The sequence below is a fragment of the Anser cygnoides genome, chromosome 1 (genome assembly GCF_040182565.1).
Source record: "Anser cygnoides isolate HZ-2024a breed goose chromosome 1, Taihu_goose_T2T_genome, whole genome shotgun sequence".
Taxonomy (NCBI): Eukaryota; Metazoa; Chordata; class Aves; order Anseriformes; family Anatidae; genus Anser; species Anser cygnoides.
The window spans coordinates 186,445,513-186,469,763 of NC_089873.1; the positions used below are offsets into that span (position 1 = coordinate 186,445,513).

The 24,251-nt window shown below is 38.2% G+C and overlaps 1 protein-coding gene across 1 annotated transcript; it reads left to right on the forward strand.

The window, feature by feature from the left end:
- Positions 1-23: 23 nt before the first annotated feature.
- Positions 24-22,826, forward strand: ALG5 (ALG5 dolichyl-phosphate beta-glucosyltransferase). The gene is made up of 10 exons (XM_048081186.2): positions 24-186; positions 1,145-1,316; positions 2,574-2,620; positions 3,272-3,340; positions 4,610-4,702; positions 5,649-5,762; positions 7,103-7,162; positions 10,486-10,637; positions 20,243-20,328; positions 21,546-22,826. The coding sequence occupies exons 1-10, from the start codon at positions 115-117 to the stop codon at positions 21,656-21,658; spliced, it is 978 nt and encodes a 325-aa protein (XP_047937143.1). The 5' UTR covers positions 24-114; the 3' UTR covers positions 21,659-22,826.
- Positions 22,827-24,251: the final 1,425 nt, after the last annotated feature.

Below are 24,251 nucleotides of genomic sequence, written 5' to 3' on the forward strand. Positions count from 1 at the left end.
ACGGCGGGGCGGGGAAGGGAAGGGAAGGGGAAGGAAAGGAGATGGCGGCTTCCGCGTGGCTGTAGCCTCGCCACAGGGCGCCGAGCCGCTGCCTCCCCCCCGCCGCCGTGGGCTATGGCGCTGCCGCTGCCCCTGCCCGAGGCCGCCGCGTTGTTGGCCGCCTTCCTCCTCCTCCTCCTCCTCCTGGTGAGAGCACCCGGGGGTGGCGTGGAGGGCTCGGGGTGTGTGGTGTTTGCAGCGGGGGGGGGGGGGCTCGCAAGGGGTGTGATTTGTCCCGGGGGTTGTACGCTTCCTGAAGGCACCCGCAGTGGGGCTCCTGTCCCAGCCGCTCAGGGACAAGGGGTGTGCTTCTCTGCTGCGAAAATGGGGAGCAAGGTTGAGCATTTTCTCATGGAAGCCGAAATTCTGCCGCACGCCACCTCTGCTACCTCTGTGGTGCTCCCCAGGACCTGGGGAGACAGGTGCCAGCTGTATTTCGGCTGTGCATAGAAGTGCTCTGACAGAGGCGTGCTGCGCTCCAGAGTAATGCCACCGCTTCCAGTGGCTCAGTGCGGTACCGGAGGCAGCGCCAGCTGGCTGACAGATTATTTGGACAAGGTGCGGCGAGGCTTGGACCAACCCTTCGAGGGCATCCGGAGTCGCAGTTGACTTAAGACCATCTCGTCTAACTGTTAACCCAGTACTGACAAGTTCACCGCTAAACCACGCTACCAAGTTCTACATCTACGCGCTTCTTGAACACCTCCAGGGATGGCGGCTCAGCCACCTCCCTGGGCAGCCCATTCCAATGCCGCACAACCCTTTCGGTGAAGAAATTTCTCCTAATAGCCAGCCTTGGGGTTGTTGTGGCCCCAGTGCAGGACTCAGCACTCAGCCTTGTTGAACCTCATGCGGTTGGCCTCGGCCCAGCCTATCCAGATCCCTCTGCAGAGCCCTCCTACCCTCAAGCAGATCAACACTCGCACAAGAAAGTTTAGGTCCATTGCAGTTTGGTGGATGAAGCAATGTACTATTGACTCATCTCATTACTGAAATATGTTTCGTTGCCCCTTGTAACGTATTTAGCAGCTAGATAAACCTTTAATACATTGCTGGGTATATAAACAATGCTCAAATATTTTCTTGCTTATCTTTTTCATCACAGGTTTGTGTGATTGCTCACATAACTGCTGTAAAAATGCCAGCCCTTCACCGATATGAGGAAGAAAAATTCTTCATAAACTCTGAAGGCAGGAAAGAATCTGTACCAAGTATACATGATCCCCCCACAAAGGAACTCTCTGTTGTTGTGCCTTCATACAATGAGGAAGACCGGTGTAAGATTTTTCTTGTTTTGAGAAAAAGAAGAAAATCTATCTGTTGTTCCTCTGATAATGCAGAGGTCAGTTTATGTTGGCAGTAGACTCTAGCACTCCAGATTATGTATCTGATTTTCTACACAGCTTCCAGAAAACAGTCCAAGTACATTGAATTTCAAAACTAAGATATTGTGTAATTTGATTGCTGCTGCTAAAAGTAGGATGGAGCACTTGTAGGAATCTGCTTTATTTTGATAAAGTATAGCAGGATAGCTACTCATTGCCCCTGTAGTTGCTGTAAAGCAAGGTGCATAAACAGACTTTTAAAATTAATTTCAGACTTGCTGTAAGCAACAGCAGCAGTTTCAGACAAGCAGGAAAGGGATGATCTGATGGTTTTGATTCTGCTGTTTTGCTTTTGGCTTGGCCATATATATGAGGACATAAGACTAAAAAGTGAAGTCTTTCCAATGTGACAGAAATTGTCGAGCTGTAGTTGTGGTTGACATGATAGCACAAGCACGTTTCTGTTCTTGGTGAGTGAAACTACCAAGCTGTTTGGGATTCTTTTGAGGGATGTTGACAAACAACGTGCGTCTGGACACAAAGTAGGCCTGGCTCTTTCTTGAGTCCAGTGCATTCCTCAGTTCTGGTTCTCATATGTGTGCTTGCAGTAAGCAAGAACATAAATATTTCATGTGCTTTTCATTTAGTTGTCTCACTGGAGACAGAATAAGCGCTGGTGATGTGCTCAGGAATGAGCATATCCTGCAAAGATAACCGTAACGTCGAATGTCTTTCTAACGTGCAGATAAATCAGCTGCAAAAGTAGCGTAAGTTTGTTGGCTGAAGCATCACAGCCAACAGCCTTAGTAGGAGAAGGCATGGGACTAAGTAGCATTAGGAATTTCTCTGTAAGTTGGTTTAAATAGACGAAAGTCAGTGCTGGTTTGCAGGGTCAGTCTTGGAGATTATTCTAATTTTTTCTTTAATACTACTTAGAGAATTGCATTTTAAAATGGAAAGTGGGTTCTAATCTTTAAAACAAATTTTTGTTTCTGTCTTACTTGTGATTTTTTTCATTGTTCTTGCACTCAGAAAGAATGGGGCTTAAAATTGCAGGTGCTAACCTTGTCTACTGAAGCTGGTGTGGTATGAAGAAAGCAGTTTGCTCATCTTAGCTTTGGGGTTGTTGTCAGCTTGCATGTACAGATGCTTTTTGGTGTTTAGCGTGTTCAAATCTACTAACTTCATTGTTGTGTTTTTCTTGTCTAGTACCTCTTATGATGGATGAAGCTATGGATTTTCTGGAAAAAAGACAGGTATTTTCATTTTGCATTCAAAATATATTATCTTTATTTACTATATGTAATAAGTCTGTGATCTATTCACTTTGTTTTTTTTGCTGTATGTTAAATAGCGTAATTTTAGCCACTTGGAAGTAACACTTCTGTCTCTTATCAGTTGTTTTTAGATTGAATACTGGAAGGCATTTTAATTAAATTTAATTACTACTGTATGATGCATGCTATCTCTCCAAGATGGAGACTAAGGATTAATGATACATTTAACATTCTAAACTATATAATTGTTTGTCCCAAACAGTTTTTTAAACACGTGTTTTTCATTAGGGTTGGTTATTTGGGTAAGAAGCCCCTTGTGGGTTTTGTTTGGTTTGTTTGTGTTAGCAGTGATGTTGTTCTGAACTTTCATCTCTTATAAATTAATTTTTTTTTAGTTCTAAATGGTAGTTGAGGAACAATATGACAGCCAATATGATGGAACAGGCGTCAAATGTGGCAAAATTCTTTGACTAAAATTGCTACCGTAGCAAATGTACTGCATGATATTGGTGCCTGTCTCAACATGAATGAGTTGAAAACTGCCAGAGGTAAAGTATGCTGATGTTGAAAACACCTACTATGGACTTCAGAGATTGGATGAAATGCATTTTTTCTGTTCTTGTTTTTAAGAAACGAGATCCTTCATTCACTTATGAAGTAATAGTGGTTGATGATGGAAGTAAAGATCAAACCACAAAGGTAAGAAAAAGAAGTGTCTTTCCAAGAAATCAAAGGTATGGATTTTTACATTGCAGTTGTGGAATAATGTTTTGCCTTTACATTTTGTTACTTGAAATACTTGACAATGCAAATTCAAGTTTCTGAATACTTTCTATCATTGTCCTACCTGCATTATGGATGTCACATATGCATGAGCATACACATATAATTATTTTCTGAATGCTAGTATTCTTAACTGGCTGACGTGCTGGCCACACAGTTTTTTCTGCTGCTGAAATTGTAAAAATTCAAATCTTAGCTTCAATAGACTTCAAAAATATTCCATATGTGCACAGTGATGTGAATAAAAACTGAAGGAAACATTAGAAGCCTTTTAAAATAGCAGATTCGTACTGTAATTGACAGAATGGCTGACATATTGCGTAGCTCTTTACTGTATCCTTTGTGGCATTGTTCATTTTAAAATCCCAGTGACAGTAACAGTGTTTTCAAAATAGTTCTGCATTCTTCTCCTCCTACTTTGATGAATGTCACTGGAAAGGAAAGGTGGCCAACTTGGGATTTTTTTATTATTATTTTTAACTACTGCTTGGTAGACTTTTGGGTCAGGTATTAACATGAATGCTGCTTTTTCATTTTCTTCATAAGTTTCTCAAGCTTAAGCTTGTCCATTAAGTACTGTTCATATATATTTATCGACTTTGCATTCCTTCTAGTATCATTTCTAACTGAGTGCACTGTGGCCATGGGCCTCTGGACTTGCAAGGACTTGCGGCAGCTGTTAGAAAAGATTAGAGGAAAAAGCTGATTTATTTGTTCTCCCATAGCATGGAGCCTGCACATCAATGTGAATAGGATTTTATATCACTGATTTTTTTGTTTAAGACAACAGAGAGCGGCAAGACAAGTGAGAAATAGGTAGCAGCAGTAAAAAATACATATTTTTTGATTAAATATTTGTGTTAGTATAAAGGGTCTGAAATAGTGTGATGTAAATTACATTGGTATTGTGAGTCTTTTGGACTTGAGTGAATGGGGTTTAGAATTGCTTGGAGGAATATCCTATTCTACTGAACATGCCTAGCATCTCCAGTCTTCTTTTGTTGACTGTGAACTGATTTTTATTTCCCCAAACAGACTCCAGCAAACACTGGCAATGTATTTGTGGAGACTGAAGTGATTATAGCTATGTGCTATTAAATTAAAAAAAAAGAAAGGGTGAGCAAATGTAAACTTCTACCTTGATTCCTGTTTTTGTTTTATGCTCGTTTTTTGTATGTCTATCAGGTTGCAATGAAGTACTGCAAGAAATATGGAAGCGACAAAGTGCGAGTTCTTTCTTTGGTAAAAAATCGAGGGAAAGGAGGAGCAGTCAGGATGGTAATTTGTACTTTCATCTCCTTCTCTGTCTGAACTACCTGTGCCCAAATATGCAGAAGGTAGAGCTGTGCTGATCTACATTATGATTTCAATATATTGACAAAATGATTGCCAGAAAAATGAGTATAGGTTCCATGAATTAAAACAAAAACTCTTTATAAAAGAAGCTTATTGTAGATCTTGGAAACTATTTTATTCCTGAGAAGAACAATTACAAAAAAACTCTTTTATATGGTGATTCTGTGTGTGATACAGTTTTGCACTTCATAGTGTGTAGTGGGGCCTCATTGACAGTTTTTTTTTTTCCCAAAGTCACACATTTTCAGTTACGACAATATATTTGGCAAACCCACCGTTAATTGTTTCCCTGTCTGGACCCCATCAAACATTGTCAAAGATCTCTGACCAAGAATGTGACAAAACCTGCAGCATCACGTATGTTTTGCAGTGACACTGTGACTTAAGACTTATTATTTCTCAGAACTAACATAAGATTCTCTTTTGAATTCTCCTGAAAAAAATAGCACTGCATCCTCCTTTCCATAGTTAAATGACAAAGGAAGGCTGTTCAGTGTGGTGGCAACTGCTAATTACTGCTTTGTGCTCCCCTGTTTAGCTGACGGTAGCAACTTGTCATGTCTCACAATTTCAGTTTGTAAAGCTTTTAGTTTGCAAGCTTCTCTGGAGAGGGATTGCTAACTTTTCGTGTTTATGCATTCCCCGTCATTTTGGGACAGTGCAGTGTGTGAAGTCTTTAGATGTTGTTACAATATAAATTAATAAATTGTTGTTAGTAGCAGAATATTATATAGCCTCACCTGTTGCGTTGAATCTTTGAGATACCACTGTTCTGGTTGCTACATCAGGTGTTTTTAGTGTTTGCAGCTAGCTTATGACAAATACTCATTTGGAAGGTGTGGATTTTTATTGACTGTTTTGATTGCAGGGTGTCTTCATTTCTCGAGGGAAAAAAATTCTTATGGCAGATGCAGATGGAGCTACAAAATTTGCAGATATTGAAAAAGTAGAAGAAGGTCTAAAAAATCTTCAACCGTGGCCTGTGAGTATAAATAAACTCTGTGTATTTTAGTTTAATACACATGCATGTAGATAAATTTTTATAATTCTCTTTAACTTAAGCTCTTTGAGATCCAGTTGAAGACATAGGTATCAGTCTGAAGACCTCGCACTTAGAAGTTGTGAGAATGGGCTGCAGGAGGTAGCTTCCATGGAGTTCTTACCTCCTTGGCACTCACAGTGCCTATTTTAACGCAGCACATAATGTTCTGTTTACCATTTTTCCTTTGAAGTTGTTACACTCTGTATAAATACCATGTTTTATTCACTTAAAAATACTGTTTTTGCTTAGTTAACTATAGTATTCTTATCTGATGTCATCCTATATAACTCTAAGGGTGCATCTTAATTTCATTCTATTTTTAGAGGTTTTATTTTCTCAGTATTGTTTGTTTAATGACAGTATCTGGAAGAATTCTTGTTGTAAATACCAATTCAAAAAACTGTGGAACGAGTTTCTCCTTGGATGGTCATTGTCTTTCAGGTGCTTGACCTGAAAGAACTGAGTTTTTTTTTCATGAGCCTAGCGCTTAAGTGCAGAACAAAGGGGGTACATCTAGCTAGGTTCCCAATATGCAAGGAATGATACACAGCCTTCCAGTGGGAACTCCCTGATGGCTGCACCTGTACAAAGGACAGCAGCTGTCCGTGAGTGTAGGAACGCAAGCACTGGGGCCACCCGGTGGCAGTGTTTCCCTGATGCTTTTCACTGCCGAGCTGGGTTGCTGGTTCTCCATCATCAATCCCACACTCAAATACAGCAGATTTGGGGGATTTTATGTCAGAAGTAGTAGTGTGAGAATAACTTTAAAGATTCTGTTTTGATCATCTCTTTTGATTTAATTTGGGGTTATATTTGTGACTGAAACCGGGGTGTTTTACTTGTTTGAAGATAGATCAGGGCAACAAGTATTCTGTTATCCCTTCACAATGTAATATCTAAGGGAAACATACGTTATAACTTTAGGAGCCTTGCAATGCTCACTGCGTATCTGTGTTTAGTACATTTACTGTATGCATACTTCAGAGGAATGATATAAAGTAAGCCAGATATGAATAAATTGTAGCAATCTGTATGTACCATATACAAAATGTAATAACCTTTAGATGATCTGTTAGTTGTAAAAAAAGATTTATTTTAGCCTTGGAATACAGCAGTAGAAAAAGTGCAGCTACAGGAAGCAGGAGAGTATACGCCTCTGAAGTTTTTATTATACTGTTATCATTACTCATAAAGGTTTCACGTGGAGATTCACAGAAAATTCCAATGATTCAGCAAATGTTAGTTTAACTAATAATTCTTTAATTTGAATTCCTGCACAGAACCAGATGGCTATTTCCTGTGGTTCTAGAGCTCATCTGGAAAAGGACTCAATAGCAAAGGTTTGTTTCCCTTTCTTTCTGTGTACTAGTACTCAAAATATTTCCGTTATTTGAATCTGCTCTACAGGTTTTACAATTAAATAAGATCTGTAAAAGAATGGAAGCTGAAAAATAGAAAACGCTTGCCATGAGTGGAGCATATGCTGCTCCGTTACATAAGATGGATGTGTTCTAGATTTCAGGCACCACCAACTTTGAACTGGTTTCAGTTAGTGTTACGATTGAAGGATTCGGTTTTTCTAGTTGAGAACATCTTACAAGCAGAGCTTCAAGTTCCTGACTTAACTGGTTGCTAGAGACCATTCTGGTTTCCTGTCATTAGGAAGTAAAGTTTTAGGCACGGTCTGTAGAAGTTAACGTTTTGTGACTGATGAGTTAAAGCTCCTACAGTGGAATGGTCTCTGTTCAAGTGTACGTTTTCTGCCAGTAGTGGTGGAGTGGAAGGCAACTGATGAGTTCACTTTCATTGATTCTCTTCCACAGCAGGAGCTTGTTATCTACAGATCTTGAGGCCTGTTCAAAGTGAGTTAGGGATAATTAGCAATAAACTTTGAAGAGTATCTCAATCAGTGGGAAAGTACTGTACTGTAATTTTTCTGTATTATAGTAAAATTTTTGAGTTTGTACTCAATCTTCTGAACAGTCCTGTTCAGTGCGTGGCTCTTGTGGAATAAACAGTGATGCACAGGCACAGTCTTATCTTGCATCTGGTTTTCTGATATCTTGGCTGACAATAGTTGACAAAGCACAGGCATGGAACTCGTATTGCAACAGACGCATTGCTGGACTAATATTTTTGAGCATGGTTAGATATGCTCATCGTGTTGAATATTCTCAAGAGTAAGCTTTGTTTATGCTGATGTTTGATACTTGAAACTAATATATATATACCCAAATACTAAAATCCTTAAAAAAGTCCAAAAGAAGTTGTGCAGCACCTGGTAGATCTTTTTTCTTCCGGTTTATCAGGTAGCATTGGAGCAGTTCACTTGAAAAGAGTTCTTATAAATACTGGTGTGTGTATGTCAGCATCCTCACCCAAAAAAAAAGGAGGAAAAAAAAAAACAACACATAATTTTCACAAATAAGAATAAATCTTTGACATGGAACTTGCATGCCTGTGGGACAGAATACACCATTTACAGTTAGCCTGTGAGTCCTAGAAATGTTGCTACTACATGAAGACCATGTAGCTAGATGGAGACCATGTAGCTAATAAATTGGAGCCCACAGAATTCCTTCCTGCTGTGTTGAGGCACTGAATATACATGAACTTTCTTCAGTGCATTCATATTTCTTAGCATCTTTGAAGGGTCTTGCTAGGTAAGGGAGAAGAATTGGAACAGCACTTCATCTTTTAATGCAAAAATAGAGTTTGCAGGATGAAAGTATCCCTCCTTTGCTTCTTGTTTCTCCCCCTATTTCTGACTTTTTGATGAGGGAATCATCAACTGATTAGGTAGCAATGTTCTGTTTAAAATATGTAGCACGTTTCATCACCCCAGCTGTCCCCAGTCTGGAAATGAGGGACAACCATACTGGGAAAAAAATGCTGAGTAGGGCAATAGGTATTAAAAATAAATAAATAAAAAAAAGATGCAAAATAATGTTTGAGAAGTTGGGATTTCTCTCTGGGCATAGTGGCATCTAGGACAGTAGAATGAAGCTGTGATAAGAAGCCACGTGGGATTTATTAAGACCAGAATTTCACCCTTAAATTAAGTCTCAAGACATCAAGATTTCTGTTCTGCTTCTAGAATTGTTAATGCACTTTAATGAGTCCATAAATAAAGGCATAAATAGTCCTGAGAGCAATGAACATAACCCAGGAGCTCCTTTTTGCAAAGTAAGCGCACGCTATTACAGGATGGCAGTCACGCAGCCTCTTAGAGCTTTCCTTCTGGGACTAGTAAGTGGTGTTGTGTTCTTGGTCACAGGGTGGCTCACCTTCACCAACAGAGCCAAAAAATCCACACCAGATCTACCATTAGCTCAGGGCGAGAGCTCTTTTCTAAGAGGCATAAGGTATGAACTTTAATTTCCTTAAGCCAAAAGCCGTTACATAATAAGCTGAACATCTTCCCATTTTTCAACTGAGGTTTGCAATTATTAGCTTTAAAGGCATCTCTTATCACCCAGAGATGTTTAACAGATGAATTGTTGGCTCATAAAGATTTTGCATGGTATTTGGCTTGCTGTCTTAAATACAATAATCTAAATTCAGCTTAATTCAGCAGTGAGTTCAGAAGTGATTTGTGGGTCTGAGTCCTGTTTGTTTAGGAGCTGTCTTGAACACAAGACTAGGAGTGATCTCTGCAAACCCAGAGGCCGACCTCTGGATTCCATGGACAAACACATTTGTGTGATTATTATGTCAAGGGCAAAAGTGTAACCAAAGAATAGACTGTGAGAACTTGTAGCAGGAACATAAAATATATTTGCAAAAGAACAAAAGAGGTGACTGGAACATTGCTGGAAATATAAAATGAAAAATTACCTTACACAGCAGCTGTTACTTCTGTCCTGTTTGTTACTTGATCCATCACATGCTGAAAAAAAACATCCATTCTTTAATTGCATTCCTTTAAGTGCCTTAACACATTGTGTGTAATCTCTGGAGATCATTGAATCTTTAATGAAAGAAGTGTTTTGCAAACAACGGATGCTCCTGTTTTTTATTGTTTGGTTTTGGTTTTTAGGAATAAAAATAAACTTTCAAAAGAAATGTTTTGGAGTAGCAGCTGGAACCTGGGTAGTTTTTACTGTATATCCTTAAGAATAACAGTCTTTATGCAGCCCTGCTGGCTTATTCTCCAGTGTCGGTTGTGTTAACTTTTGAATTTGTTGGACTTGTTCAGCCAACCAGACAGATACACGCAGTGGAGTAGCAATGTAGCATGCCACTCCACCTTCCTCCTTCACTCTCCTCTTCCTGGTACCCCCAGTTCCCTGGAAATCACAGACTGTATCACTCAATCTGAGTTGAAATCCAGGTTTGGGTTTCTGCTGTGTTTGGTATGTTATTGTACAGAATGGAAAGCTGCTCTGAATTAGGGAAAGCAGCAACAAGAATTTGGACTTTTCATATCCTGTGCCTATATTCTAAGCATGAATTTGACCAGCAAGTTGTTCCTTTTCAGCTCTAACTTCGTTTCACTGTAAGAATCAAAAAGTTCTGGCTTGCTTCCAGTGCTAAACAAAAATAGTTTACAGCCTTTGAAAGCTGTCACAAAACATGTTTATTGTCCTGTAAGCCAGCTCTGTTGAAACACTTCACTCATCACATAAATGAAGCCATCTAACTTCTTGTCTTTTTTTCACAGCGCTCATATTTTCGAACTCTCCTTATGTACGGGTTCCACTTCCTTGTATGGTTTCTGTGTGTCAAAGAAATCAGGGATACGCAGTGTGGATTTAAACTCTTAACCAGAGAAGCTGCCTTGCGGACTTTCTCAACTCTTCATGTAGAACGCTGGTAAACTCTCTTTTTGTTGTGTTTTTTTTCTTTTCCGTATTGAACGTGGTGAAAAAGTAATTCCAGCATTGCAGCTACTATGAAACACAATGTCTGTGCATAAATCCTAGCTGCCCAGTTTCTTGATGAATTATAGTACTACTTGTATAGTAAAAATACCTTGGTATTTGCTAGGAATTCTATTTTATTCTTAAGATCTACTTCAGGAATTAGTTCATTTCACTCTTTCTTTTTGTGAAGATAGGGATAAGGGAAACAGATGGACTTGCTGAGTTTTGAACTAAGTTTTGACTTTAAAATAGCATCCAATGTAAACTGCAGGAAGAATTGTAAGACCACGTTGCAGAGATTTTGGATAACAGTTGACTCTTTGATGCCTTGCAAGTCCATTTTACTTTGACATGTGGTGTAGAAAGAGTTTTGTAGTACTCAGAAGTAGTACAAATTGGTTTTGCCTTGTCAGACCAATAGGTGATTGATTACGAGAGTGGACTCTTCTCCTCTCTCTTCACGTCTAAAAGAAAGAAAACCCAAACAGACTTTTTTTTTTTTTGGTCTTATATTCCATTACTTATTTCCGAGAGTCCTCTCTCCTTTTACAGATACGAGCCCTAAAGGCTGAGTAAGAAATGGAGAGAAGCTCATATTGTGATGTGGAAAGTTGACGGTTATAAATCCTATTCAAAACTTTTAACAAACTATTTTTATGCAATACAACCTCACAATTGAGTGTTCCTTAACCAAAGCATTTTTCCTAATGTCCATATCTGACAAGATATTGGTAATTGCTAAAGGCTCAAAGAAAAAGGAAATACCTTTATTTTCTGGCTGGAATATCTAACGAGAGGGCTACTGATAGATCTCATTAATTCAAGGCACTAGAAAATGATGTATGATCTTTGAATTACTTTAGAACTTTCTTTATAATTTAGCTAGAACAGTTCCCTTATGAGAGTTATAGTCGTGACTATTGTTATGAGATTGAAACGCTGTTTCCCCATAAATACCAGAGTTTCTGTAAACTTCCTAGTCCACAGTTATTGCTCAAAAGCATCACGACAGTCCCCAAGTTTAATTATAATCAATCTTTTCAAATTATTGTGTTCATCCAAAAAAATGTTTCACAGGCTACTGCTTGCTACAGGGAGCAGAATTGCTGACCAGTGTTCCCAAAAAAATGCCTAATCCCACAGTCTCAGTAAAATCTATTACATCTAGTTTTAGGTTGAGTTTTGGCAGTGGTAGTCACGCTTTATCACTCGTAGAGAATGGGCTTGCGAAGGTAGTGTTTGAGCACACAAATTTGATGCGTATGATGCAGCTTCTCTTAAACTGAATCTGGAATTTTGTGTGTCCAGCATCTGCAAAATTGCTTTCCTGGCTGAGAGGTTTCCTGATTGCCATAAAGAAAACCATAGCTGAGCTAGAATCTTTATTTGTGCTGCTAACTCCAACACCAATAAAATTGTGTAAATTTCATATTCAGGAATTTTCTTAATACGTGGCTAAACATGTATCCATGGCCCAGAAGTGCACATCTCAAAATTATCCTATTTAACTTTACTCTTTAAGCGGTTCAAGAAGGAACACTGAAAGGAATGAATTAAAACAATTATTTTAATCTGTGAAAATGCAATCATCAATTTTATGATGTTTTAAACTGAGTGTTTTGAATGTAATTTTACTTACTGGTCAGACATACAAAAAGCGTTCAACTTCTTAAAGAAGAGCTTTAAGATTTGTTCTGCCACTTGTATTCTCTATCAGCAAAGGAACAAAAGAGTAAAAATAATTGTGCTGTATGCTGTCACCTGTACCCCACTATCCAAGAATACAGGCAGTGATAAAGGGATATTGCTAATTTATTTTATAGTAATTTTATTGCTAGTGTGGAACACACCAGCACTTCAGGACGTGGTGTGCTAATACATTGTGCTTTTATGTGCTGTTATAAAATTAGACTTCAGTACTTGCTTTTTTATTTACAATAATCCATAAACCAATCCCATAAATGTTTTCCTTTTTATCTGAAACTTGCTGGTTCATGAAGAAGAATATTTTGTTAGTCAAAAAAAAGAACAGCTCAAATTCTTCCAAAAAGCAGCTCTTCAGATACTTCCAAGTCACAAATCTGCCAAAAGTAATACTTTTATTTATTTATTTATTTCCTTTAATTTTCTGCCAAAACAGGCAATATACTGTCTGCTTTTCTACTCATCTGTCTTTCAGGCAGTTCTTGTGCTTCCCTCCCTTTATTTTCACACCTATTGGCTAATTTCAACCAAATCTGACAGAACAGTAAAGATCTCAAGATGAAAGGCTTTGCCACTGCTGAAGAAAATACTACAATATGGACTCAAAAGTTACTCATCAGCTCCATAGCTAACATCCAGCTTGCGCAAGTGGAAGCTAACATTTCAGTGCACAAAACAGACTATTGTCCCTTTCCCAGTCAGTATTTGCAAGATCTGGAAATAAACTCGGGGAGAAAGAAATAAGCATGTGGGAAAAGCGAGTATATTGAAGGAAATGGTTGTTTTAAGTGAAATGTCTGTGGTGTACAGACAGTTGGGACAGCTGCAGTAGGAAATGGTATAGAGACATCAGCCATTCATCTCACAGGACCATGCACTGGATTTCTTTGTATTTAATAATGTAATAATCTGAAGTAATCCAGTAGTAGAAATTCCTTATTTTAAATAAAACTGGCTTCTGATATGTTTCCATCATATAGCTGGTGTGTAAAAATGAAAAATAAAAACTGGTTAGACGCTGTGGCATGGAAGTTCTGTCACCTGGAGAGTATGAAGCTGTCAGAGGAAGGACTATGGAGCCTTCTTCCTACAGCTGCCTGATGAACTCAGTATTCAGTATTATATAGTATCCCTAACTGGGTCACAGAACAACTCATTCGTACTTAGATCATTGGCAAGGAATTGGAGAGAAAACTCCATGTTGATACTGGACAAAAGGCTTTTAAATCTACATTTATTGCCACCCCTCCATCACTGCGGTGGTGTTACTTGGTATCTAAAGAAATCAGTTGATTCTGTTTGAATCTTAAAATCTGTTTGAATCTTAAAATCCCATTAGTTAAATACTGAAAGAAGATTTCAGTTCAGTGCTCAGATGCTCTGGTAATAAGGGAGGAGAGTGCTGGAGAATGCAGCAAACAAGCAGCATTTAATAGGATCGTATCCATCCGAGAGCAAGCAGCATGGTCATAGAGTCTGTCACGGGCTTCCCTGCTGCTGAACCAGCGTGTGGTAAGCTGTTTAAGAGAATGACTGCAGGTTCTGCAAGAGCCTTCCTGCTCAAGTTTTGTCAGGCTCCAATTTCTGGAGGTGCTACGGAGTTGAGTGAATTCGTACAGGAGGTCGTATTTAGACTAAACGCTGATATATGACATATTTAATAAGATGTTAATATAAAATGGCTATAAAATTGGTTTTCTAATAATCCCTGCCTGAATTGTTAAGTTTATTGCTCAGCTAGAATATAAGTACGTGCACCCAAAGGACCGGATTTCCTTCCATCTCATCTAGAGTGCGTCTGCTTGTCACCTAGCATCTGAAGCAAAAGAACAAGGGACAATATTAGGGTATCACTCATTTCTTTCTAGTGTAGGCCTCTAAAATATGCCAGATGAAGTGTGGCCAACAAGTGCCCATTTCCTGCCTCTGACTACAGAGGGATGCTGGACGATTTGTACTGAAGGAGCTATCTCTGTAGGTAACTGGAGTTCAGCAGGGTAAATTCCACTCACGCTGTCACAATACATAGGAAAAATGTCAAGTTGCTTGTGCATCAATTGCATTAAAAATACAAAACTATTCAGTAAATCCTGAACATTGTGGATTAAGGTGAAGACTACTAACCCAATTTTGTATCTGAGGCAGGTCAATTTCTGGGCCATATGGGCAATGTTGCTTGTTTCTGTAGACAAAAAGCCCAGAGAATTCTTCCCTTCAGAAAAAGGAATTCAAGTGTCTTTGCATACCAGGGAGCCTAAGTGCTGAATTAGCACTGGGTAGCAGTAGACTGCACTGAAGTGCTGGATCTTGTCAATACTGCCATAAGGCAGAGCAACACTTACCCAAGAAATAATACAGGTGTTTTGTCTGCATGTCTCTCAGCAGGCTGATAACACACCTCACTCAGAGAGCGAGTGTTAGGAGCACAGTCTCTTTCTTGGAAACTGAACGTCTCGCACTCTGCTCAATGTAAGCAACATAGCTATCCTGCTGCTAGGCAGGAGAGAACGAAAGATTTTTAAGTTTCCATACTTCGATTGTTATCAGAGACACCAAAAACAAATGCTGATGGTGTTTTTAGTGTTCGATTAGCACCACCTTTAAATGGAGCCTTGTGTTTCCATATCCACCTGTCACAGGAAAAAAATGGAAGGGGGGTAGCAACAGGACAGGGCGTCATGATCTTCATTTATATGATCCTGTGTCTGCCTTTGACAGTTTCAGTATTAATTTAATCACGAGGAGATAAACAAATTTCAGCTGCAGTAGAAATGAAAAGCTAGTTGCTCAGACCTCCACATTTTTCTGCTTTCATCGTGCTTTTCTCTTCCAGTTGACACTGAGTTGTGTATCACCTCTTTAATGTTAAAAATACTAGAAAATTAAGACCACAGTTGCCTTCTTGCTATGCTGAATTTAATTTATAGATGCTTATATTTAGGAAATCTTAAAAGCAAACTGAAATATACAGAGAAAGATACTGTTTTATCGTTACAGTGATGAGAATCATAACAATTTTTCAAAAGAGACCAAGATATTTCCTGGAATATTTTATTACTCGAACTCTAAAGTTCAGAAAGCATTTGAAAAATTAATAGATGCTGGAAACTGTTTATATTTTTGATACTGAGAAGTCATGCTTATTTTGTACACAAGATTTTTTTTTTTGCGAGTGTTTTCTTCTTGTGTGTAACTGTTCTTTGGAGAGATGGCTGTATGTATATGAATGCAAACTAAACATTCTTGAAATTTACTTTCTACATAGCAAAGTTTTGACATTAGTTTGAAATGAGAGCAAGCTTTTGAACAGAGAGCATATGCTTTGTGTTTTAGGTTCTGAATCTGATTATACCACTAATCTATTTTTCACAAATGGATGGAGCACATTTTTTAAATTAAGACTTAAAAGAAAATTAAAAGAGGTATTTTAAAAACGTAATAGAGATGGTTGGAATTACTCACTTTCAGATTCCAAAAGAAGCTTTACTTCTGCATCTGTAGTTTTGACCTGGAAAAGTGTAACTTTCTATGTTAAATTATAATGTGCAAGAGGAGAAGTGGGAAATTCAATTGCCTCACTGGCAGAATTTTCCTATCCAAAATTTGATCGTTTATATTTTTTCTGACTAAAAAAAAAAAAAAAAAAACTTCCAGCCAGAATTTTTTCTTTCCTTACACAGAAGAGCTAGACGTGGCAGCAGTTATTATCCTACCTGGAATATTGATAAAATGAGAGGAAATTCAAAACAAAGTTTTTGTTCTGGCTTGATTGACATAATTTTGTAAAGTAGCAATTTATAATGATATTAAGCAACTTAGAAGATCATTGATTAGATAAATTGATTAGAATATTGATACAATAGATGAAAATGTTATTACTTTTGTCTAAAAAAATGCCTTGTGCATTGAACAAGCCATTTTTTCACATTTAAAACACACAAATTCAGTATAAAAAGTCATGTTTGCTTCTTCAGTCTATCACTAACCTCTAAATGTGAGTGTGTAAAAAAAAAATTTACAGAAAAAGAAGCGTTCATTGCTTAGATAAACACACAAATACTGGTATGGAAGGACTTTTTTCCACCTCTTCAGCATTGTAGACGAACACAAGCAGTGGAATGAATTGTTTTTTCCTGTTTTTATGCATGACAAGTAGAATTGTTTATGGACATCTAATCAACACAAAAATATTTCGCTGTTACAACTATCTCTGTTTTGTCTTGTAGAAGTAAAAAAAAATCCTGCTTCGAGCAGGCACACGTGGGCTTTCAAAAGCCCCAGTACAGCTGGAGCATGACAGTATATTTCATTCTTTCTTTGGCCATTGAAAGTTTTGTCTGCCTTTTAAGAGTTTGCTGGAACAACACGTCGTCTTAGTTATAGAAAAGTTCTAAATTTCTGTTGCAATGGTATATCAGAAGGCCAAATTTTGATATTTGAAACAACAAATTTTGATATTGGACCAACAAAGCCAAACAGCAATTTCAAAATAATGATTAAATTTGCAGGATAGATATAAGTTGAAACATTTTGCAGGTTCAGTTTAAAAGGGACTGAATTCAGCTAAACACCTACCAACCTGGTGTTCAACCGAGTTTTTGCCAGCATAGCCTTAAATTGTAACTTAATCAAAAGTATTTAGCATAAACACAACCACACGGAAAAGTTTTTCTGTGTTTTATACTTCATGTTTGTGTTAATTAACACATAATGGAGCCACTATTAGGAGTAGGTGGGGAAATGGTTCACACCGTGTATTTTGGGGTAACTTCAGGTACTTAAATTAGAGCCTGAACTTTCTACGTGATCAAGGAAGAGTGTTAAGCACTTCTAGGAATTCATTCAAGCTAGAGCCAAACGTAGGTGCTCTGAACTGTGTTCCACGCCCAGGAGGCGCCTACATCTGCTCTCTGCAGGAGGATCCCCTGAAGTACACGGTGGGAACAACTCCCTGCTCTTCCCAACAGTGGTTCTGTCACACGTTAACTACTCGCAAGTGGCTGACGTGCTGCTTCATGTCAAAGCGCGTGTATTGCACTCATCGGCTCATCCACTGGTGTTGCTTTGATCTCTAGAGCTGGCTCCAGCTAATATACCCACGCCGAAATCCTGGCTAGGGAAACTGAGTACTTCTGTGCTGCCTGGATTTGGTGGTCTGCAGTCTGAGCGTAGCATCATCGGTGTACTGAGTACAGTACAACCCATATTCCCTCATTAACTCTTCTAGCACGCATATGGTTTGTGCTGGAAGATGGCGGGGAACAGCTGAAGGAAAACAGTACCCCAGCAGCATCCTACAAAAGTCATTCTCCTTTCAGCCTCGAATAGAGTTCTTTATATTTCAGGATATGTTCACTGTCACACAAATGACAGCCACATGTAACAATATTAGCGTTCAACCTGATTAATTCCTGTCCTTTTATACTTTGAGCACTGTAGTTCGCCAAACTATTTAATGTTGCTGTACTCTGATGTATATTGCTGACATTCCGGTAATTGGTTGTCCATAGGAATTGTTGCAAACAACCATTAGTTCACCAGGCTAATACTTCATGGAGTAATATTTTTAGAGCAGTTCATATAGTATAATTCATCAGACAATTATTCTGTGTCTCTTAAGATTTTTAGTCAGTTAAGTAGTATGTATTGCAAAATTAGATTGACTCTTAATACATATGACTCATAAACATTCAAAGGTGAATTCATAGGTTTTTGGCTTACAAATATAAAATGTCAGCAAAAAATCAAGTAGTACAATTTCAGTAAAAGAGACCATGGCATAATTAATAAAATAATATTCAGCCCTAATTTAAAGAAAACAGCAAAATGGCAAGGCTGCTCGGCACAGATTCAGTTGACTGAGGAAAAAAAATACATAAATTTATTCCTGTAACTGATTTTGTGACAATTAAAAGGTCTGCGTCCTAATCAAAATTGAATAATGGTTCTAAATTCTCTATATAAAATATCTAGTCTCTGTAGATAATTTCTGTTTATGCTGCCTTTGCATGTTTTAATGCTGTTCAGAGTGGTATCAGTAGTTCTGTTTACACGTACTTACCGTGTGAATTCAGGTTGATGTGTGTTTGGTAACAATTTCACCAGCAGGCCTGTGTGCTTCAGTGGGAACTTATGTGTACGTGTCATACCTGAATAATTACTTCAAAGTCGCTTCTCTTGTTGCATTCATTAATAATTTTGCAGAAATAGCCTGCACTGCATGAAAGGAGAGGGTGGATCGAAGTACAAGGAAGTAATGTCTGAATTTGGCTAGCCACCCGCTAAAGTATGTCTTTTTGCTTGCTCTTGACCACCTTTCTGCCCCACAGCTGTTGTATAAATGGAAGTACTAGTGGCTTGAATTCAAACAACACTTGAAGCACGAAGGAATTATATTATTTAATTATTTTATTGCATACATTTTCTCCAATGGCAACAGATTATTATTTTTTTCTCGTTTCAAAAAACAATTGATTTGGAGTTAGCAAAGAGAATTTAAGGAGATTCTAAAAGTATGAAGTTACAGAGAAAAAATATGGGTTAGTGTTGAATCGTATTTGACTGCCTCACAGCAGTATTTTGAAGACCTATGTAAGTTGTTCTGCAACTTCTGTTCCACTGGCTTCAAACTGGAAACCTTACCAATAGCTTGGCTAGAATATTTCGAATTCCTTGACCTTCAAGGTTTAGTTCCCTGGGAAATGAACTTGTGTTTGAATATATCTTGAATCTAACAGAAATCAGATATGGATGGCCATTGATAGTTTTCTTCTAATACAGACTAATGTCTTTAAAAATCAAAAAGGTGGTGGTTTTTGTTTTGTTTCGTATTTTTATGAGAGAGGAAGTCTTTAGCTTGAATGTCAATGACCAGCAAGGAACAAGAACAGCCCTACTGGAAACTGAAGACTGCAATGGGAGAAAATAAAGACCTAGCAATCAATAAATTTAAGAAATGTAACCAGCATCACCAAAAGCTTCATAATTGTGATTTGCATTCAGCCTTGTCAACAGCAACTACCGGTAACTTCATATGCTGATTTCTACAGAAGCATTATAAGCTACCGTTGCCAAAGCACTTTTCTAATACTGATAGCCTCAGTGCTTCAGTTCTGAGGGACTATTTGAGCATATACTTGTAAGAATGAAGCTCACAATTTTCTGTGCAGAGAACAGTGAGGATTAAAGCTTATTTTGGAGAAACTAGACAAGGGGGTCAGATGACTTAATTAGCGTAGGATCACTTCTCCAATTCATTTTGCTGCACAGCCTATGAACAACTGTGCAGGAAAAAAACAAAAAGACAGGTCTTTAGGGTTTTTATGTTGTACATTAAATGGTCACTGGGTAACGTACAGCTGTTGTTCAGGCTCTGTTATGTACACTACCTTCTCAAATCACTTCTGTGCTACTGCATTTATTCTTCACTTAGAAAGTACAAGGAGGAAGTATCATATCAGCATAAAAACACAGTGGGTAGTCGTCCTCTGATGAAAGTAGTAGAGATGCAGATTGACATTGCACAGTTGACTGCTTGGTCTTCAAAATTTTCTAAATCGTGATTGTGACAGAATGAAAAGTGAGCAGTGGTCTGAGCTCAGCATGACACACACCTTCAGAAACAGAGTGCAGTGAAGTATTGTTTTCTGTACGTTGGCTATTTTCTTAGTCATTCAGTCAAGGAAGTTATTTTCCCTTTCATGTGCATCAGACCTGTAGGGAATTGGTACGAACTTCATAACTTGAGCACCAACCTGTTTTAAATTACGCTAAGGATTTAATTAACAGTACCACCACATTCCTTCTGGAAATATATATCACTCTATATTGCTGTTTCCTGTTCTATTTCAGGGCATTTGATGTAGAACTTCTTTACATAGCTCAGCACTTGAGAATACCTATAGCAGAAGTTGCTGTCAACTGGACTGAAATTGAAGGTAAGGAAATGGTTTCTTTTCTTGGTAAGATTCCTTAAGTGTCACTCCCAAATAAAATATCTGAGGGTCTTCCCAGAGTGGATTGTTTTATCCAATTTTGATAGTACACAGCCTTCTTTCCATAAAAATTTTGAATTTCATGTCTTTGCCCGCCTTCTCATATGGCATGGTAGCACAGGCACAGGAAGAGTAGGTGAATGGGTAACACTGGAGACAAAGATAGGTAATTATACTGCTAGGATAGAGTACTGCTTCAGCAAGTCCTCTTGCAATAATGTGTTAATAAAAATAGTGCAATTGTAAAATGCTCTGCAGGAAGCCTGACCATCATTGTTTATTGATTCAGCTCTGTTTCTCTGTCTCTCCTTCCAAAATTCTCAACCCGTCTATTAAGGTCTCCTCTAGAGCACCCTCTCTTCTTAAGATTTTGTTTGATTCTTTGAAACTTACACAGAGATCTCTGTTACTAGGGTACTAGAAAGAATAGCTTTATACGTTTCTCAGTAGCAAAAACAACTTAAGAGGTACTGCTCGTTTCTGCTTGCTTACTTCCTCTGATCAAATGCAGTTCCTTTTCTTTTCTATAACATTTTATTTTTAAGCTGTATCTTTTCTCCTCAACAAAACCCCTGAACAACAAAAAGTATAATGAACTGTGACAGTGACAAAGGGTGCAAGCAAGTAGAGAACATCCTAAACCAACTTTACTATAAAAGAGAATATTTTCTTTCAATACAGTTCCATTTGTGCCACCTAGCACAAATGTTGGCAGAGATGGAAGAGGAATTGGTTTCATGGTGTGTGTTCCTTACCTTGCCTGAAGACTGGCAAATTCGTTTTATTGCTGTAAGAGATTGGGAGGTTATTGTCTTTCAAAGACAATTTCCAAACACTTTCCAAAGTCGTTCAGAAATCATTTGCTTAACTATTGGTATTCAGGTTCCTATTTATTTGAACAAAGCCCTGTCGCAGAGAATACTGTGCATCCTGTGGCATACATTGAATTACTGCTGCTGCCACTCATTGTACAAAGTAATTGCTATAAGGCAATATATTTTTAATATATATTTTTGTAATATTTTTTATGACAATTAAGGTGTAGTTTGTAGTGCTGAATGTGCTGAGAATGCAGAGGCTTGTGACTAGTAAAAGTATGTTTTGCCATTGTTCATTTTTTCTAACAATGTCCTTCTGATTTTCTTCTTCATTAATCACAGGTTCTAAGTTAGTTCCCTTTTGGAGCTGGCTGCAGATGGGCAGGGATCTTCTTTTTATACGACTGCGATATATGACTGGTGCCTGGCAGCTTGAAACAAGAAAATGTAATTAGGTTATTTACATTTTCCAAATGTATTATTATACTTAATGGAACATGAGAACAATTTCAATCAAGTTAAGCGGTGATGAAAGCTGAGGTAATTCTTCATTGCTCCTGCTGTATGTTTCCTTTTTGCAGCATGTACGTGTTTTGTAAGATTGTCAACAGGGAATTTCTACAATGTTCTGAAAAGAGAAAGCATTTCCAAAAAAGATTTTCTTATCTGGTAGCCAGGTTTTTATTTTATTAAATAGTACTTTTTTAACATGTCTTATCAACTCACTCACAGAGATATGTCTGCTCTTGTCTCATCATACATTTGGAATTTCTCCTAGTGAAATTTATACAAATTAAAAAGAGGCACTCTATTCTACAAGGTGTGATACTGCGTTGTGAATGACCACAGCCACTTATTTCTGTAGTATCTGGAAATATACGGCCATATTGCAACTTGGAATGATCAATCAGGGCTCGCTCTAATGTGTATTTAGATTCAGTGTTATGGGAAACATTAAATGGTTTTACTGAGTTATAACAGTAATGTTCATAAGGCTGTTCTAACGACTTTCAGTAGTCTCTTGACATTCCAAATGTTGTTGTCTGAAGCTGAAATAGTTTGTCTGAGATCAAACTGCAAATCGCCTCTAGACTATAGGAGTTCCAAGAGAAAGAAAGCACATTTCATTCTAAAATGTTGTCTTTTATAAATATGTTTTGTTCATACACACTAATTAATACTGCTGAATAATGCTGAAGGCTAGGAGTCCTTGGCATCTCCAAAAGTGTAGTGAAAAGGGCATGGAAAACTAATGCAGAGCATGCAAAAATGAGCCCCTAGGCACACTGGGGGCCTGTGCATCGACAATGCCAATCTGAAGTTCTCGTACTTCAAATGAGATCAGAGAGGGAGAGAAAGATCTCAAGTCTTATTAGCTGTGCCATACCTTATTACAGTACTCAATTTCAGTGCTTTCAGAACAGTTGTGGACTGCCAACAAAGAAAGACGAATACAAATGTGAACAGATTTAAAGAATGAAGGGCATATGGTTGTATTTTCACATTTTTAACTGGTGATTCTTCTTATGTCTTCTGCAATGGTGTACTGCAATATTTCTTGCTTTTGTTAGGGTTACCTCAGTTTTCTGTCAATTTAAGTGCTGGAATAAATTCTCAAAAATATCTTTGGTTTTATTTTGCAGATTTTACTGTGTCTTAGTTCACATACGTCTCTGTCATTTCTGTGGAATCAATCATGATTCATTGCTGACATTGCTTGAATAGAATACGAGCTTCTCAGTTTTGGTGAAATAAATTGCCCTGATCAAGCTTGGACAGTAACAGCTCTGGCTATAATTAATTCAAGTTGCCAAAAGCCGCTCTCAAAAGCAGATTCCTAAAATTTCCCTCGTCTTATCTTAAAATTGACTTTATTTTAAATTTTAACCTACATAGTTCACCTTTTTCAAATGATGAGACTTAGGTCATGCATTGTTTTCTGCATGGTAAGTAAACATCTGGTGACTTCTTCTTTAAGAAATTCTGCTTTTGTGTTGGATGTCAAAACTTGGAAAGGGGGTGCTAAGTTTATGAATTTTAAAAAAAATAGTATATTCTACAAAGCTTTTTTTAAAAAAAAAATAGGCAGATTAATGCTCCAGTAACTCTCTCTTTATTGAGCTGTCTCCTTTAGCAACTGTGCATAGGTCATTCCAACAACACCAAAAAAAATTATCTTCCAACCTGAGAGATGCAGAGGTAAGGCTAGATTTACCATATTTGAGCTTTTTGGGGTTGGACACTGGAACTTGTTGGCAGGGAATTCTTTTAAGGGAGAAATGGGAATTGTCTCAGTAAATTTGAGCCCTGGATAAAGGTCACTACACATCTTAGTAGTCCAGAGTCTGTTCTCTGTCTCTGAGGTCAACAGACATGGCACAGGTCACATCCAAACACCTACATCTTCCTTCCCAGCTGCCTTTCAAAGCAGGCTTGCCACGTCCAAACTCCAACATCTGTTGGAGTTAGTTCTGGACCCACATTGACTGCCAAACTGTGCCTGAAAAATACTTTGAGAGCATGCTGACAGGCATGGGCAGCTGGGGGACACCTGGCACAGGTTTAGTTTACTTCTACAGGTGTAGCCTGACACACACACTGTGGTGACACACGCAGTGGGGAGAAAAGTTGAACTGGGAGGGAGGAAAAAAAAAAAGAGTAAACTGGGACAGAAAGAGTGTGGGGAGAAACTGAAAAGGAGGCCAGCCTGGGGCTGAGACTGGAAGCCAGTGAGTGAAATGGAAGATGGGAAACTGAGACTGCACGAGGAATGGGAAAGGAACAGCAGTGGAAGTGGACTCAGCAAAACGAGTAGAGCAAGGGAATGAGAAAGGAGACAGATCAGTTAAGGATGGAAAAAAGAAACATTACTAATGAGGGAAGGGGAAGCTTAAGGGGTTCAGTAAGCCAAGTCCACCACAAGAATAAGGTTAGGACAGAAATGCCATGGTTTAAAACAAGTAGGGACTGGGGACAGAGCAATTTTCAGAGTCTGGAACTCAGGTTCCCTTTCTAAGATTCTCAGTTGTTATCTAACCTCTACGAAAC

Bases quoted from the DNA above. Each gene is read 5' to 3' on its own strand.
- ALG5 (XM_048081186.2), top strand. From the start codon at position 115: ATGGCGCTGCCGCTGCCCCTGCCCGAGGCCGCCGCGTTGTTGGCCGCC. The intron at 1,317-2,573 runs GTAAGATTTTTC...TTTCTTGTCTAG, and splicing joins ATACAATGAGGAAGACCGGT to TACCTCTTATGATGGATGAA. The intron at 20,329-21,545 runs GTAAGGAAATGG...CATTAATCACAG, and splicing joins CAACTGGACTGAAATTGAAG to GTTCTAAGTTAGTTCCCTTT.